The 18,179-nt window shown below is 41.2% G+C and overlaps 1 protein-coding gene across 8 annotated transcripts in view; it reads right to left on the reverse strand.

The window, feature by feature from the left end:
- The window catches only part of ZNF521 (zinc finger protein 521), a 711,353-nt gene that overhangs the window by 85,687 nt on the left and 607,487 nt on the right, over positions 1-18,179 (reverse strand). For all 8 annotated transcript variants that reach the window (XM_069220047.1, XM_069220044.1, XM_069220042.1 and 5 more), the window contains one exon: positions 14,107-14,238. In XM_069220047.1, the coding sequence (XP_069076148.1) occupies positions 14,107-14,238 (132 nt within the window). The remainder of the gene's footprint in view (positions 1-14,106; positions 14,239-18,179) is intronic.

The raw sequence follows: 18,179 nt of genomic DNA on the forward strand, positions 1-18,179 counted from the left end.
AAGTTATAGAAGAAAATGTGGACAGAAATAGCTCTTTTTGTCACCTCAATTTCAATATCTTTTTATTTTAGCTGTTACTTTCTGTAGGAAAACCTTAAAGGATCTACACAAATGACCCCTTGCTGAATTCAGACTTTTATCTACTTTTCAGAAATGTTTAGCTCTCTGTGATCCAGCATTGGTTTCACACCCATTTATGTCACTAACTGAAAGGAGGCTGAAAGCACAAAAAACAGTAAAAGTGGGGTATGTCCCAGAAAAATGCCAAAATTGTGTTGAAAAATGTGGTTTTCAGATTCAGGTCTGCCTGTTCCGGAAAGCTGGGAAGATGGCGATTTTAGCACAGCAAACCCTTTGCTGATGCCATTTTCAGGGGGAAAACTTATGCTTTCTTCTGCAGCTCTTTAAAAAAAAACTACATTTTAGCTGTATTTTGACTAATTTCCTCCAGTGGAACCCGCAAACTCTGGGTACCTCTAGAATCCCTAGGATGTTGGAAAAAAGGATGCAAATTTGGCATGGGTTGCTTATGGGGACAAAAAGTTATGAGGGCCTAAGCGTGAACTACCCCAAATAGCCAAAAAAAGGCTTGGCACAGGAGGGTGAAAAGGGCTGGCAGCGAAGGGGTTAAAACTGCACAAACAGGTTCTACAGTGGCAGGCCTAAGACATGTTTAGAAGGCTACTGGAGTGGGCGGCACAATCAGTCCTGCATGCCCACTAGTAGCATTTAATTTACAGGTCTAGGGCACATATATTGCACTTTTTAGGGACTTACAAGTGAATTAAATATGCTAATTATGGATAAGCCAATATCAGGCCAATATCACCATGTTTAGAGTACAGAGCACCTGCCCTTTAGCACTGGTTAGTAATGGTAAAGTGCATAGAATCCTAAAACCAGCAAAAATGAAGTCAGAAAAACAGGAGATCAGAGGGCAAAAAGTCAGAGGAAACCAAGCCAAGGAAGCCAAGTCTTCACACATTCTTCCCTATATCTTGCACTGTGCCTCCACACCTCCTTTTCATTTTTTAATACCCTAGAGCACATGGTGCAAGTTCAGTCTAGAACCCAAAGAAATGTCATTGGACTGTTTTGCGCCAAGTAGAATTCCTACCATGGCAATAGCTAGCATTGTGAGCAGGCTCTTCCCCACTTCCTATGGAAGAACGTGGTGCAGCTATGACTACCTTTAAAACACAAAATATTTACATGTTGCTGTAATAAGCAACTTAATAGATCTTTATACCTCTTTCAAACTAAAACATTGAACAAGACACCAACCTTATTACATAACTGCAACAGTAACTAAAGGCCATATTCGATGTTTTGCAAGTAAACGTTAATCCACACTGATAATAAGGAATTATTTTTTACTGCTGTATGATACGAAGTCGTGACAAAGAAATAGTCTCTGCTTCAACCCACTTCTTACATGCACTTTAGCACAAAGTGCAAATATATATGGAACACCTCAAGGAAAAGACAAGGGTGAGGTTCACCAACTCCAAGACCAAGCTCATCATTTGTGATATAATGTCTAAAATGATAACGCATTGCAGTATAATAAAGCTGGCATACACCATCTTACACATGGTGTACAAAGGGGATGGGGGGTGCAGCAGGCATTGTCACCTGTTTTCTGTACCCTGCAGCACCTTGGTATTACAGAGGGTGGCAGTCTTCCATCAAAATGTGCACCATCATGATCACAAAAGATTGTTCCCTCATTTGCATGGGAGTGTTGCTCCATGAAACGGCCTGAAGTAACTCCCCTTCCAAGAAAGGAAGTAGAATGGATCAGCACCGGAGTAAAAGGGGCATAAGGGAAATGTTCTCTCTACAGAAAATCATGAATCCACCTTAATATTTATTTGCACATTGAAATGCATATCCTCGGTGGCTAAATGGACATTATGCATAATTACCAGGGCCCCTGGAATTATGCAGCAGGAGAGGGACAAATTATGCAGCAGGGTTGAGTAAATTATGCAACATAATGTCGCATATTTTGCGATAGTATTACTTGATTTTTTCATCACTTGTAAACTTGGTAGTACTGTCTGGGCATTGGTTGCACCTCATTAGTACCATTTAATACCCAACTATAACACTAAGCAAAAAAAAGCTGTTGATACATTTTCTGTAACTTTTAAACCGTTTGAGCTAGAAACATTATTTTTTGTGAAAACCTTATGTGGAAAATGCGGCAAATATATATTTATGTGAAAATCGTCACAGCCTCACAATTGCATAATTTCAGTGGTCCAGACAATTACTAATTGAGAAAATGGGACCCAGGGAATATGATACATAGCATAATAGTGTAGTATATCCAGCACTTTGCAGAGCTATTCCAAGTGAACTACTGGGAATGTTTGTGAAGAGTAAAAAATTTGAAAATATGTGCAGAAAATTGTGAATCACACATTTTACACTTTTTTTTGTCAATCGGCTCCTTTTTAGTGCAATTCTTGGAATTAAGATATTACTGCAAATCAATCACCAGAGAGGAAAGGGGATTTAAAGTCTCATCTCGGCACTAAAATGAACAACTCCCCTTGAATTTCATGTGCATGTGTCAAATACCGGGCTTTCTTGCGGCTTTTACTGTCTTACAAAGTCTGCTTCACGAGTAGGAGGCATATCTTTTGGCCCATATTTATGTATATAGTAATACATACACCACGCTGGATGACGGACGTGCTTGATCAAGAGGAACACGCAAATAATCTCAAGTCACAGATCAAATGCATGTGCCTGTTAATTTAGAATGGTACTTTTCGCTTGTTTCTACAGAAGTAGTAAACGATGTAAGGGGAGTGATCGAGGGAAGAGAGTTCCAAACCTTGGGCGTCCATTAGGTAACCTCTGCCTTTCATCCACCAGGAGTTGCTCTGTTGGTTTCCGGTTCTTAAAAATAATGAGGAAGGGGGCTTGTCATGCAGCCTTGATGGACCTGCCACTTATCAGGAACCAGTGTCAAGATTTCCTGGTTTCTGTTTTCCAGCCTAGTTTCATTCAGACTGCATGGTTCTGGTCCAGTTAAAACCAGCTGCTTGGGTGCGGTTAGTGGAGAGCAATCGCAGTGAACCAGTGGAGACAATTGATGGAAGCAGTTACCGGCCACTTCTGTGTGATGGGGATCTGACAGAGGACAGGATGTTGAGGTTTTTGAGTTCTTAAAACACTGTTACTATTCCACCCAGGTTTGTTGCTGTGTGAATCATTGAAAGAGATTGTAACTACTTCTCATTTTGGTAATGGTGGAGTTTGGCTCTACATCAGCAGGCAGAATAGAGCTGGCTAGGCAGTAACACATAGACAATGTATAAAGCATGTGTTAGGTGGGCAGCTCACTCGCAGAGCCCTGATCTTGGCAAATGTAAGGCAGTATACACTGAAAGCCCCTATGGACATAATGTATCCGCTTTATTAGGAATTGTTTCATTTGAAGGGACCTAACTTAATATTACTGATGAATGCTGGAACGAAAGTAGTTACTCTACTGTAAGAATGAGAGAACACAGGCCACTGGTACTTGCATGTTGATACTCAGTGAGCTTTAGGCCACATATTGCATGTTGATCAGATAGTGTAGCAAAGATCTGTGTCTCTCATTAGCTGCAGCGGCTCCCAGGAGGCCATTCTCAGGGCTGTGTTAAGGTCTTAACTGACAACGATCAAAGGGTTTGGATTGGGACCTATCCAGATGGGCCTGAGGCTTGTATAAAATTAGCTTCCCCTAAAGGCTAAGAAATCAGAGTCGAGCAGGGTCTAGGCAAGATGCAATTGCCATAAATATTTTCAAAGATTCCCTAAATACAGTGTCTCTAGCTTGGAAAGGGGTAGGAATGGGTATGCACATTTGATACGAATGTTTAGTAAAAGGTGATCACCATGAGTATACAGTAGTCTTTGCCTAATTAGCTAGATTCCATTAATCTTTTTATAGATGCCTTGTGCTAGCTCAACTAGACTGTAATCAGATCTCTGCACAGAAAATAATTTGTGGGCACTAATGTTGTTTCCTTCTTGACTGTACCCATTGTATTTTTTTTGTTTATTGGTTGTAAGCAACGGAAAGAACCATGTAGAACGGTTTGGCTGGAATGGTCATAACTTCAATTGTGGTGAGCTAGTAGTGTGTACAGGAAAACTCCTAACTTGGGATCTGAACAAGTTTTTCAAACTGAGTAAGATGTTGAGAAACTTTTCAAAAAAAGTTGGAGGGACACATGAAACGGACATTACCTAATATTACTAATTTCCACAGATTCACCATATTTGTGTGGGTTCTAAGGAAGTGTTCCTTTTAGAGATAAAAGCAAGAACCTGATAGTGGCTTGTGCTGATGGATGGGATGCTATCTTTCTAGGGCCCTCCAAATCTCGAAACACAGAAGACCAGATTCAACTCTGAGAAAGTTGATATTGCTGCTAATTTTGATGTACAATGACAAAGTGGACCCCGTGAATATTAATATACTCATTGAGTCTCTTAAAAAGGACCACAAAAGAGTGCAGATGAGATTGATAGGGGAACAAACTGTGTTCCAGATTCACGGCAGTACTGAAGAAACATGGTTAAAATACATCTGAAGCATACTTGTGGTATTTGCACTGAGATGTGTTGGACGTAGAAATACTGGGTCAAAACACATCAATCCTTAGTATTTTGGTTATAGGATTGGATCATTTATGAAAGTATGCTTCCTTCAGGACATCTGAAAATCATCGCCATCCTCCGTTCAGAGCAAGAAATATGCCAGGTCAGTGTGCCTTTTATAGGCGTTTCTTTTGCATAGGGGTCAGCTGTCCTCGGGCTCAGCATGAGACACTGGACCCTTTTTTTGGCTTCCCCAAAAATATTTTGAATAGTTTCTAATGACATGCACAGAGGAAATAACATCTTTCTGCTAAATTGTTGGTCGGGAATAAGTTGGAACACTCATAATTGAAAGGGAATACCGCTCTATAACTGTTTGTAGGGATTCAGGGATGGATGGTAACCTTTGTCTACTGACCCAGGAGTTGCAACAGATGCTCTTCCATTGGCAGCAAAGGGTAATATAAAATTAGCTGATGAGACTGACCTAACTCAAGCTAAGTATGTTGAAGCTGATTGGAAGCCGAGTAATACTCCCTTTTTCTTACTTGAAGTGGAAGTGCTCTTTTGCTTTACCACTCTTTTAAAATCTCATCTACAAAGACATACCCTTGAAGGTTTTAGTGATGACTGATGCGTACACTAATTAGATATTTGAGGGTATCCAATGTGATTTATTTAAGTTCTATTAACAGTGTCTTTGTAGTAGAACTAAAATGGTGTGCTCCTTAACAGGGAAGGTTCTACATTAGTTCCTGCATTTCTGCTAATAATCAATATACCATGAATAGACCATCTCTGGCAGGAAATCAGTTTATGAAGAACTATGTACATAGCTTCTGGCTGGAGTAAGACCTAATGGAGCCATTTAAAAGAAAGACATTTATTGACTTGCATTCATCTGAAATCAAATTTAGGAGAAGAGTTATTTCTCAGTAAAGAGCGTATTTGCAGTAGCAATAATATGATATTTTAGCCCAGCTTACACCAAACACGCCCAAGGATTTTTAAACGTTGTTTAGTATGAAAAGGGCAAATGGTAGATTATCACCAGGTGCCATTGATACTGCTATTTAAAAGGGTGAAAAAAGTCATGATTCCGCATTCTTTTCGCTCTGTAGGTAGGCAAAGCTGAATTAGTAAGTTGCCACATATTTTGGCAAATCGCGGCATACATTCAAGGAGAAGATGTTTACCTTGCTTGAAACGTATTTGGGGAATGATGTCTAGGAAACGCTCAGCAGTGGTAGAGGTATCAAAAATGCCTGTAATTTCTTAACCTTGGCAAGAGGAGCTCATAGATGAATATGAACACCCGTCTTTGCTTTTTAGCTTTAATTCATTTGGAACAGATTCTGGGTCCCTGCCACTGGAGGGCAGTAGAGACGAGTAAAATCACCAAATCTACATGATACATCATTGGTGATGGGATATGGGAACTCTTGTTGACAGCACATGAAAAAAGTAGTTAACACATTGTAAGCGCTCACACTAGAAAACTCTCTATATTAACCATGTCAGAACACTGTGGTCTATAATGCAGAAGAGGTAAACATATTTTATATACTTTAGATCAACTCAGGCAACTTTTCAATGATATAAAGGTTCAAAATTAATGACTACGAAATAAAGCCCTACACTGATTAGCAGTTTAGCTGGTAGACATAACATTTATTAAAAAATCGTATACATCTGAGGCAGACTTTGGGTTACTATCTTTGCTTCTAGTGGATCCGTGATACACGGTGATCTAAAATATTTGTAGAATTGTAATCTGAATAGGAAGGCAAATAATGTGCAGGGATTCTCATTAGGAAAACAAGGAAAGTGGTGCTAACGCAGCTTGTCATTGTCCAACCCCTGACCTCTTATCAGGCACCAGAATCCATTATACCAGGTGTCAATTTGTTCTGTGCATGGCAGAGAAATCAGTGTACAGAGTGCAAAAAATAACAGATTGAAAAATATTCAGACACCAATTAACGCAGAATAACAAAAATGAGTAATTTGCTACATGTACAAACTATGTTTGTACATCTGCATAAATTACGTATTTCCTCCTAATTGATTAGAAAGTAAGTGTGAAATATGGATAATGGAACCAAATCATGCAGAAAAATGTAAAATTAAGGCCAGAAAGACCTTTTCCACTTTACTGCCATTGACACAACAGGTGTAATAGAAAGCCTGGACTGCCACTTTAGTCACAGTTTCCAGATGTGCTACTGCAGCCCTCCTGTGACTTTTGTAAGCTGGCTATTGCCCCTGTGCACTATTGTTGTCACTGTTGTACTACTATTCTGCTTAGCCAGCCAGCATCTGAATGTGCAAACGCACATTCCTTACTTTTTATGTTGTTCATGGACAAGACATTCCTCTGTGAAGAGAAAGTGCTCCCCTTATGGGTGAGAGGGTCTCCTTGCAAGATATGCTGAAGAGACCCCCGCACTTACATCAGTAGGGACTGAGGGGCTGCATCCAGTATGGGTAAGCCTGGGACCCCCCTGCACCGCGGGGGCCTCTGTTACGCCCATCCTTCCCTTTCTCATCCTAGAAAGGGAGTTACTCCAACCTTCTTTGACTGTGGTAATTTCGCAACAACTTCCACTGTGGGAAATGTTGGATTTTAGTTTGAGAATGCCGACAACTGTACAAGTCTGTGGGCGTTCTGAAACTTACTAACCAACCAAGCCATGTAAGGCTCATTACTAACCCCTTCGGTGGGATTTATAACTGCAAATTTCTCTGCACTCATGATGAAAAATCCATAGTAGTAAAACCATTTATGCCTACCAGGAATCATTTTGTGAATTCTTAGAATATGTATATAAGGTATATTTGGCTGTGAACATGTGTCTATGGCTGTAAATGCCTTGGTGATCTGGGCGCAAAGTATGCATCAAGTATGCCTGTCACAGCAAGTCTGTGAAAATGTGATATAGACTTACTAAGTCTATCACTAACACAGAGGTGCAAGTACTCAAAAAACTACCTCTGATTCATGAGAACAACTCTCACCTACAAACAGATGATCATTTTAACGCCCAAAAGGAACGAGGCAGTAAAAAGTGGAACAGACCAGGAGGCTATGTTAAAAAAGAACTACTTCCAACATGGCGCTTAGGTCCCATTGCAGTCTAGAGCCCATACATACATGACTCAGACTCCTTGGTGTCATTTCACAGAGCAATATGCTTAATTTAACAGAATACGCGTGCTCTCGTTATAAATGGGAGACAGCAGAAGCATGTGGGATGGCTCTACCTACTCTACCATGAGGGTCATCCCGTGGTGCCACTCTTTAAAAAATACATGCTTGCCTGAAACAGAAAACTCTTATCATATGCTTTCTACCACCTTAACAACAGAAGCACTTTAATAGGTTTAAATTCCTGTGCCCATGATGTATCCTTTTTATTCAGAATGGTATGAGTTGCTTTTTAAGCACAAACATTCCATTAGGAATGACCACTGTACTAATAGCTACAAAACACACCTGTGTTGCACAGTGTGGATCTGGAGCGCACGAAAATGTGTTACAGTGTGTGCAAAGAGCAAATCAGACAAGGATGGACTGACCATACTGGGCATCAGGTGTTTCCCCGGAAGGGTGGTGGGCCGCTTTTGTTACTAGGGGGCAGTTTTGTAGCAATGCAGCAGTTTTAAAAGCACTGCAGAGTTCCTTGTACATCCAACAGTTTTCAGGCAACAATAAAAGTGCCAAGATAACTATGGTGATTCATATACCTGCTGAAGAGAGATGGAGTTCTGTCTAGTGGCAGTTTTGACTCATCTACGGCAGTGCAGAGGGTTAATATACCTGCTGCAAAGAACATGTACTATGCAGATCACAGAAGTACTTTATGTGCAGTGCTCATTGGGATACTGCTTTTGTCACAGAGATCCTTTTGTTACTGTGCAGTTCATAAGTTACAATCATAGGCGAGGACCTTTAACAAGGGAGTGGGCTTTAATGCTAGTATTGCCCAGCAACGGAAGGCTTTTAGAACATTCTGCCAGTAGACGGCAGAACGTTCTAATAAATAAAACAAAGGCCTCATGGAGCCCCAGGGGATTAAACTCCCCTCGGGCTCCGTGAAGCCTTTGTTCACAGCAATAAAGGCAAGACCTGATGATGTAGCATGTCATTCACGTAAGTGAGGGTTTTGTGTCCTTTTTTACTTACTTATTAAAAATCTAGAATTTACAAAAAGCATTAGAATTCCAATACGGATCACCTGTGTGCACACTATTCACAGGCCAGACCTGCTGTGCCTTTTGGTATAAAAAAAAGTAAAACATAGCCGGTGTAAGGCAGGTTGAATCCGTTTTTAGTATCACGCCTGGTATTGATTACATGAATGTTTTCTCATGTTTTTCACAATTAAAGCATACATTCAGTAAATTATAAAGGATTTTCAACATATGCTCCCCGTCATCTAACTCATTTGTAGCGAATACTGACGCTGCATTTTCTCAATTTTCATGCATACTTGCTGTACTAGTAAATGTAAAAAGTGCATTCAAATGTGTTTACGAATGCCCAAAGATGTACTACATTGTCAGTGAGGACCACAAAACACTGCATGTCCTTAGACGTGAGACTTATCTGAAGAAGTGTCGCAAAGGTGCCATGGATCTTAATCCAAACCCCTGACTAGGTCATGAAAGACAACGATAACTATGTGCAGTGGACCTCTCACACTCCGGGGCCCCAGGACCACTGTACCGCCTTCACTATGAGAGCTATGTCCATGGTTGCTTGCACTTCCATGCACTGTGTGTTTACGCACACTCAGGAAACTCGTATGTGCATATTTTGCACCTCTGCGTACTGGTGTGAATGTTTTGGAGAGAACGGATGTGTACATCATGACATTGTCCAACTGTAAGTGCAACTCATGTTGGAAAACATCTTTGTAATCGGTCTCCTCAATGTGTATTCAGATAAATGGCAAAGAAAGAGTGACCGAAGGCATTATATTTAGGTATACAAAACCCAATCTGTGAAATCACCCTCGTTAAGGGTTCAGTTCTACTGATCAATGTTATAGTTTGTTTCTATGTGTTTTTTGTGCAGGTCTATTTCTGCCTGTCCAGAGGGACACACAATGTGTTTTATGGCACAGGGTCTATCTATTAGAGGGGAAGGAAGTATTTCCTTAACAATTTCAATTGCGCAATCCTCTTTTTAGCACAATCTTGAAATTAGGCTTACAGGAGATAGCTCTAGCAAGTGTCAGTACAACATGTCCAAGCATTTGTGCAACGAAATAATCCAGAGGAATAGAGATACCTGCATAAAGCACTTACCAGATGACAGAAAATGCAGAAGAGACTAAGAGATACCAGACAGTGCAGTGTAATATGGGAGGGAGCCAGGTCTCCTTCTGCTTCCGGTGTGGAAGATAAACACAGCTAATGCCACACACGCAGTGTAGTCCGATTAAGAGTGAGTAAGTAGGCACTGCAGCCAGAGTGATGAGAGGAGGTGCAGGTAAACAAGGGCCTGCAGTCAGTGTTGGTAGGACAAGAAGTCAAAATATGTCCTGCAGCCATTGTGAATGGAAGGGGCGCAGAAAAGAAAAATCGTGTAGCTTGTGAGATTGAGAGTGAGGTGCTAAATTTGGGCTTTGTAACTAGTGCACAAGCAGAGATTGAGAAAGGCTGAGTTCTGCATTTAGAGACCCCCAGACAGAGGTAACGGTGGAGTAGCTGGTGGATAATGGTGGTAATGGTTATGGTGGTAGTGGTAATGGTGGTAGTACTAGTAGTAGTGGTAATGCTTCTGGTGATAATTGTGGTGAAAGTACCAAACATGTTTTTAAAACAAATTTACTGCAGTAAACAAAAATTAGGAAAAATATTGATTTCTTTATGAACTGTATGTTTGAGATAAATACTTAAATATGCTATGGCAAAGCATTTTTTCAGATATAAAATAGTTTCTCGTGCTTTGCACTGGAAGCACCCTACAGCAGGTGGAGTGATGTGCCAATAGTATGTACGGAGAGAGTAATACTCTACTGACCCCACTACATGTATATTTAAGAATTAATAACATAACACTGCATAGCTAGCTATCGATAGCCAGGCCTAAAAGGGTGATTATAAACATCAGTAAACACAATGGTGACCTCTTGTACACACACAATGAGCAAGTGCTTGCGGTTCCGTAGGTTGTAGAATGTGTGAATTACTTAAATTAATTTGCACACTACACAGAAAGCATTTATAATGGGAGCATATTCGAAAGCATAGCGAATAAACCCATACGAAAGGCAGATCAGTATTGTCCTGTTGCAGAGGGTTGTCAGACAGCACCTGTGATATGGTAAAAACTGGAATAATATGTTACACACTGGAATGAGAGAGCCATCAGCTCAAGGGGTAGATGATAGCGAAAAAGGTTCACACACAGTGCGCCGTCTGTCAGGAAGCAGCGGGGCAGTTCACTCCCATACTAAGTTATGATAACCAGGACTAACCACCGGCATAGCTCCATAGTTTCACCTGTGCTGTCCACGCCCACAAAGAGACGTAATATCGCAAAACCTTTTCTGGTAGCATATCTTAGCAACTCGAACACATCGTTCAGTGCTGCTGCTTCGTCACTGAAGAGTGCCTTTTTTGGGGGGGGAGGGCGGGTTCAAAAACATAATTAAACATTAATGACACTTAGTAAGTGCTTAAGATTTACAGTGTAATGCTGTAAAACAATTTACTTGAAAGTCTCACTGATCAGATGGAACAGAATGTTTAATTACCAGCAGCCCTTTCATCTGGGCTTTTAAATGCATGCGCCATTTGTTTTGAATAATACCCAGATCCATCTGTGCCATCATAAAACCAAGATGAGGCGTCTTCCAGTCAACCCCACGCGCGCGTTTTTTGGTTTACGTTTTTCAGCTCAGTGGAATGAAGCTCTCAGTTTCCACGTGGGTATGGATGTCCCAGAATCCAATGTGCTGCCTGGATGGGTGCGGTGGGTTATCCCCAGAATAAAGAACTGCAAATGCAGTTGGACGTGAACGGGTTGAGACTTGGAAATTTGTGTAGCAGAACGTGATGAACCAACCAATATCACAACATGATTCCATGTACACTAGCAAAATCCCAGAACCACACACAAGGAGGGCCCCACGCGTGTGGGCATGACACTGTTGCAACAGGGGGAACATTGGGAAAATGACAGGGGATAGAGTATGAGACACTGGTGGTCCAAGGGAAAGCTTTTGCTTGGGAAGGTAGATTGAAAATCCACCACCCACCCACAGATCAGGGTAAGCAAGGATGGGCACAGACAGACAGGGCAAGAGAACTATTAGGTTGATTTTATATATGGTTGTTACTGGGACCAGGCCAGCGAGCTGACGTTAAGTCAAGGGGAGACCATGCTGACTTTACACAACAAGGAGCAGGGAGGAAGACCAGACCAGCCGTGGCCCATCCTTCAGGGCAGAGGGGACACACCTCCCCACCTTTTGCCCCTCATGAAGAGTGCCTGTCAGGATGAGCAAAGGTCAGCCTGACAGACACTCTTCATGTTCAGATCAGGCAGCCAGGAGTGAGACATGCGCGATTTGCACAGACTCCTGGCTGCCTGAGCTGAACTTTGCTGGACTGAAGAGGTCACAGCTTCTATGGGCGTGACCTCCTGAACTCAGCAAAGGTGCCTCGAGGCCCTTCCCCTCAGTGACGAGGGGAAGCGTCACCGATTGGCTTCGATCTGGGCGCTTCAGGTTTAAGCCCTGAAGCACAGAGGGCGAGTGTCAATCAGCGACACATCGTCACAGAGTGGAGAGGGGTCAGAATTCTCACTGACCCCATCCCACTCTGTGACAAAGATGGGACTGCTGCCTTCCCTCATTGGCTGACCTGGGCTCAGCCAGAGAGGGAAGGCAGCAGTCCCAAACCTCCTGGTACCTCCGAGCTGAAAGTAAGTGTGTGTGTGTTTTTTAAATTAATGTTTGGTGCGTGCGTGTATATTTGAATGTTGATGAGTGTTGTGAATGGATGTGCGTGCGTGTGTGAATGAATGAGTGTGAGTGTTCTTCCTGCCCAACCCCCTCCCTCCTAAAATTACCGTCCGCCACTGGACCAGACTGGAAAATAAATTGTCGTGAATTGCGTTGGAAGACTAGGAGTGATTTCTTTTATAACAATGTTGGGGATTTTGATTTCAAAGAAAGAATGGAGGATAGACAGTTGGGGAGGGCAAAATTAGGCATGGGCATGGGTTAGAGTCCAGTGTTGGTTCAATTGTAAAGAACCAGTACGTGCGGCCTGGCCGAAGGCTGTGTTTTTGTGAGCTCTGCTTGATTCCAAATAACGCAACTATTTCCACAAAACGTAAGCAAGAGGCAAGAGTCAGTCATTTGCCAAGCTGGTATTAGCCACGTCGAGGGTTTCAAATTAAGCAACTTAGAAATATAAGGGGCACAAACACGCACCCAGAGAAGTGCCCAAACACAGGTTATATGCATTACAGATTGCTGGTGTAAACTGTCACTTACCTTGCAGACACATTATGAATCCCTGTTCTGACTTTCGTAGAGATGACTATTTATCAGCGGATCGGTAGCCCTGATGCCACCTTAGCGCTGACAATTAGTTAAAATGTTGGGCTTCTTCAGTTTCACATTCAAATACATTTTCACAAATAGTATCAATGTACTGAAAGACAGTACATCACTTGAAAGAGTGTTTCTGAATGGACATATAAATATTGGAGCAGAAGCCAGAGAACGTTAAATCTATTTTAAAAAACAAATCTTTTTGTATGTAAAGGATACTGGCCTCATTGTTTTAAACAGCGCTCTACAGCAGTAACTAAAATACTGTCAAATTCAAGACTTTATATTATTTATTCCTAAAGATATTTGGGAGCCATTAATACAGGTAAAGAACAAAACACAAAAAATAGTAATGAAAAAACTATGTAAAACGTTGCATCATTTTACTACTTATATAATACAGAATTCTACAAACTATATTTCTTCCAAACGGAACTTTCAGCGTACAAACACAGTGCTAAATGATTTTACACTATTTGTCCAGAATTTACATTGTAAGCATTGTAGCGGGCACATACTCACTTTGGTTTTATTAGATATAGCAACATTTGTGCAAAACCAATTTGCACTATTTAAAAAAAAAATAGATTCAGGTTATAGATTTCTTGCCTGAACCTGATGTTGTACACTGAAAATAAATTATATTAAAGTCATCGAGGTAAATTAATTTCTATGATCAGTAATAGCAACTGGTTTGCCCCAATATGTATCACAGAAACAGAACAAAATGTGCAAATGAACATAACCTGTTCTTGCACCTTGCAAGGTTTCTCCAATACAGCCCAATATATAATCAACGCCGTAATGTATACTTATGAAACATTTTGTTTTTTAAATATAGGCGAGGAGATCTGTGAAAAACCAAATATAAATCGTTCGAGTACTTTGCATATACCAGAAATGGGAGCTTTAATTTGCGTACCTGTAAAACACACTGGGCACTTGAAGGTGCCACCCATCCCTTCAAAACTGTGCTCGATCAGGTGGCACTGGAGTTTGGCTGGTGAATCGAATGTCTGACTGCACAGTTTGCATTCGTGGTTCAGTCCTTCATCTGGAAAAGAAAGAGAAGAGAAAGAAGCACACTGTCACAGCAATCCTTAGGACTTCCATCCGGCAACACACCAACTGTAGTAACATTACTGGCTGCTATAACTCCCAATCAGAATTGTAGAGAACACTGTAACGGGGTATAGGGATCATTGGGGGAACATTGAAGGCAAGTTGTATACCTTCGTGAACCATATGCCTGCGCTTAGACCATCACTAATTCTGAACACCAGTCTGCGGGCAGGCAGATACTAGTGGGCAAGGCGAACACTGGCTTGTGTTTTCAAAGGTAGGCCTATGGCTAAGCTCAAGTTTGAACATGAGCAAACACATTAGGTCTACAGCGAAGAGCACCTTCTAATAACCTGAAGCTCCTCAACAAAATTGAGAAGTTTCTCCCACCAAATGACTTAAGATCGGCACGCAAGCCCAGGTTCTATCCAGACTAGAATCCGGGAATGCTACCCTCACAGGCGCGCCAAAAGCATACTTATCCCTACTAAGAGCCACTCTGAGTTCAACAGAAAGGATGGTCACCAGAGCAAAGAAATACGATCACACCGCTCCCTCTCTGAAAAATCTGAAGTGACTCCCAATGGAAGCATGCTGCTGCTTCAAAACTGCTTGTCTCACCTACAAAGCTCTACACACTGGCAAACCAGAATGCCTGTCATCTAAAGTCACAAAAGCAGGCCAAACGAGAACTCTAGGAAGCTCTGACACACTCCTTCTCGTTGTCCCTAAAAAAACATAAAGAAAAAGTCCTTTCTCGCTCTTTCTTGGGCAGTACATCCAAAATCTGGAACTCTCTCCCAGTACATATCAGAACTAACCCCTCCTTCGTGAGCTTCAAGAGACAGTTAAAAGAATTCCTCCTGAATCAGCACCTTAATCCTATGGGAAATAACCCCTAATACACGTTGGAATACTTCCACATCATATGCATATCTTTCCCGCGGTCCTTACAATGATACAGCACTCGTCACTACAATTGTACTATGTTGTTTTTGTCGGACTCTCGACATTACAATCATACTGTATTGTGAATGACTGTTAATGACTTACAACGCTGTAAAGGGCTCTGATACCCTCTAGTATTGCCAGTGGTAGGTAAAACTCTAAACAAAAATACACAAATAAATAAATGAGACATTTATGAAAGAAAAAAAGCTTTGTCAAAAATTAACTAGACAAAGCAGTAACAAGGATCCCAACAAATTAAGCAGCAAAAGTCTAAATATTGCAGGAAACTTAATCTGTGACTGCAGGGGAGCACCAAAATATATATTTTAACAGCCAGGCTTGGTTGGAGAAAATAGACATTGTAAACACCATAAATGCATTCTTATTGCAGCCCTTTAAGTTACTTTAGTTACTAACGTACACCAAATAGGAGCTGACATCTGTAGACACCGCTCAGTGCCAACATATTCATGGTGAAATAGTTTTATTGAAGTTCAACAACTTTAGGCTTGCATTGTACTTCTAAGTCGCTCTGGCTCTGCAGGAATATATGAAACAGGCCCTTAGATCAATACACAGTCTGTTCGTTTATCATAAACATGCACGTTCATCAAGAGTAACAGCAAGCTTCAAGCAAAGACAGCATTTACCAGGTTGGCACTTTCATGAGAGGCCATAGTGTTGTGTTCAGCAGTGTTTGCCTAGCAGTCTTACGCCAAGGATGCTGGGTGAGTCTATGGTGGTTATGAGAGGTACCATTTACCTTCATAAGTTAGTGACCGACTGTGTTAACTATGCGACTTAAGCTTTGGAATTTGTTAATGGGATAAAATGCACATATGTTCCTCAACTGGGATTCTTATGGTCCTACATGACAGGTTATCATACCTTCACACTCGTTCCAATGTCAAAACTGACTCACAAGCCAACAACGGCAAACTGATGAAACCACCTGAGATGCACTGTAATCTAACTGATGGGAGGCTGCACACTCATCTAATTAGTAGTGGTTATGGCAGAAGGCAGGGGGCATTGTTTCTAAACCAACAAACACCATCTTCTAAAGAACAGCAGATATTGCAAAAAGAATAAGGCCCCATCTTCTATAACCAACAGATTACATGGTAACAAGAAAGAGGATTTTCTTCTAACCAACAACAGGCATGGTAGAAAGTGGGAGGCTTTGTCCTGTAACCAACAGCAGAAATACCAAAAAGAAAGAGGATCCCTCTATTGTAGTGGTTCATGGTAAAAATAACGGGGCTTTATCTTCTAACTAGGAATATCGGAGGAATCTCAGGAGGCATTGTTGTTTGACCTCTATCAGGCATGGTAAAAGCAATGTGTTGTCTTACAATTAATGATATGACTGGTAAACATCGAAAACCCAAGATTTTTAAGCAAAGGTGACTTGGTAAAAAGCAGGAAATATTGCCTCCGAGCCAATAGAAGACATGATAGAAAGCAGGAGGCTATGCTGCCTCACTGATAGAAAGCTTCAGAAAAAGAAGGTGGTCTCATGTTCTAACTGAGCATGGAAACATTAAAAGGAACTAAGACCTATCCTCCAACCCATAATGGGAATGGTAAAATCAAATACAGAAGGCACTGTCTTCTAACTTTTAACAAACATTGTAAAAAACACAACAGTGTCTCCAGGTGAACTGAAGCCATGATAGGAAGGCAGGAGTAGTATATTTTACTCAACATTGGACATGATAATATGTCAAACATATTACTGACAATGAGGCAAGTTATGGGGGAGAAGGTTAGAGACACTCTGCGCACCAGGAACTTGTGGAGGAAGTGGGATGCAGAGGGACCCCCTGGGGGGGGGGAAACAAATATAAAATTGCACTATAGGGATTGCAGTACTCCTGTGGGTCCCACTGCAGCCCTCACCTGAGGTACTGAGGTATTCATGCAGGAGCCACTACTCAAAGCTTCACCCCATGATAGCCAGTCTCATGCAAGCTTCCTTGGAGAAGTTTGCACAGTTCTCTGGTACCATGGAGGTGAAACTTGAGTGGCATGTACAGCAGGAGTACTACGGTACTCAAAGAAGATTAAAAAAAAATGCAGGTTGGTAGTCTGCAGGAGGTTGGCTGCAGGATTTGGCCCGATGTCAGGTCCTGTGCTCAATAACCCTGTGCCCAGAGATGTTGGTCATCCGCAAAGGGGTTAGGTGCTGGCCTGACCGGAGGTCAGGCCCTTTGTCCTACCCCATACTGTGCATGACCAAAGGCTGTGTCCTGTGGGGAAACTGGTTGATTATTATTTAAAAAACAGACATTCACTGAAAAATCCAAAGGTTAAAGAGGGATGTTAAACTGAGGTATGGTAATAAAATCTTGTATTACTTTAAACAAAAAACAGTAATTAACTGGAACAACAAAGGTTAAGGTGACTTTAGAACTAAGTATGGTAGTAGGATCTAAGTGTACATTATAAATAAATAAAAATCACTGAAATCCAAAGGTAAAAGTGACCTTATATTTATGTTTTTTAAATAAGATAAGAACCAATGTTCATGCTAGTTATATTTTAGTGGACTGACTATAAATGTTGCCACTGTCATGCAGTGTTTATGACCTCACATTTTACATCACTCATGATATGTTAAATGACATCACTGGTGACATCACCCAGTCTTTGTAACAATGTCCTATATGGATGATTATATAGGGGTGGTAGGGAAAGTAATTTGATAAGATACACCTTTGTCCAATGTTCTATCACCAACAAAGTGGTAATGGACATACCCTCTGACCACATACTGGACACATAGTATATCGCGTATTAGTCATTCTCACATCGGTTCTGTTGCCTTCTTTCAAAGTTCACTTTAGATAAGTTAAAATACTTCTGAACATGATCAGATAGTTTAAAGACAGTTAATACGAAGTGATGTCGCAAAATAAAAATAATTTTTAAATGAACATTGATAGGATGGCAAATAATTGTCTCACCTTTGGATCATGA

Source organism: Pleurodeles waltl, chromosome 2_2 (assembly GCF_031143425.1).
Source record: "Pleurodeles waltl isolate 20211129_DDA chromosome 2_2, aPleWal1.hap1.20221129, whole genome shotgun sequence".
NCBI classification, from domain to species: domain Eukaryota; kingdom Metazoa; phylum Chordata; class Amphibia; order Caudata; family Salamandridae; genus Pleurodeles; species Pleurodeles waltl.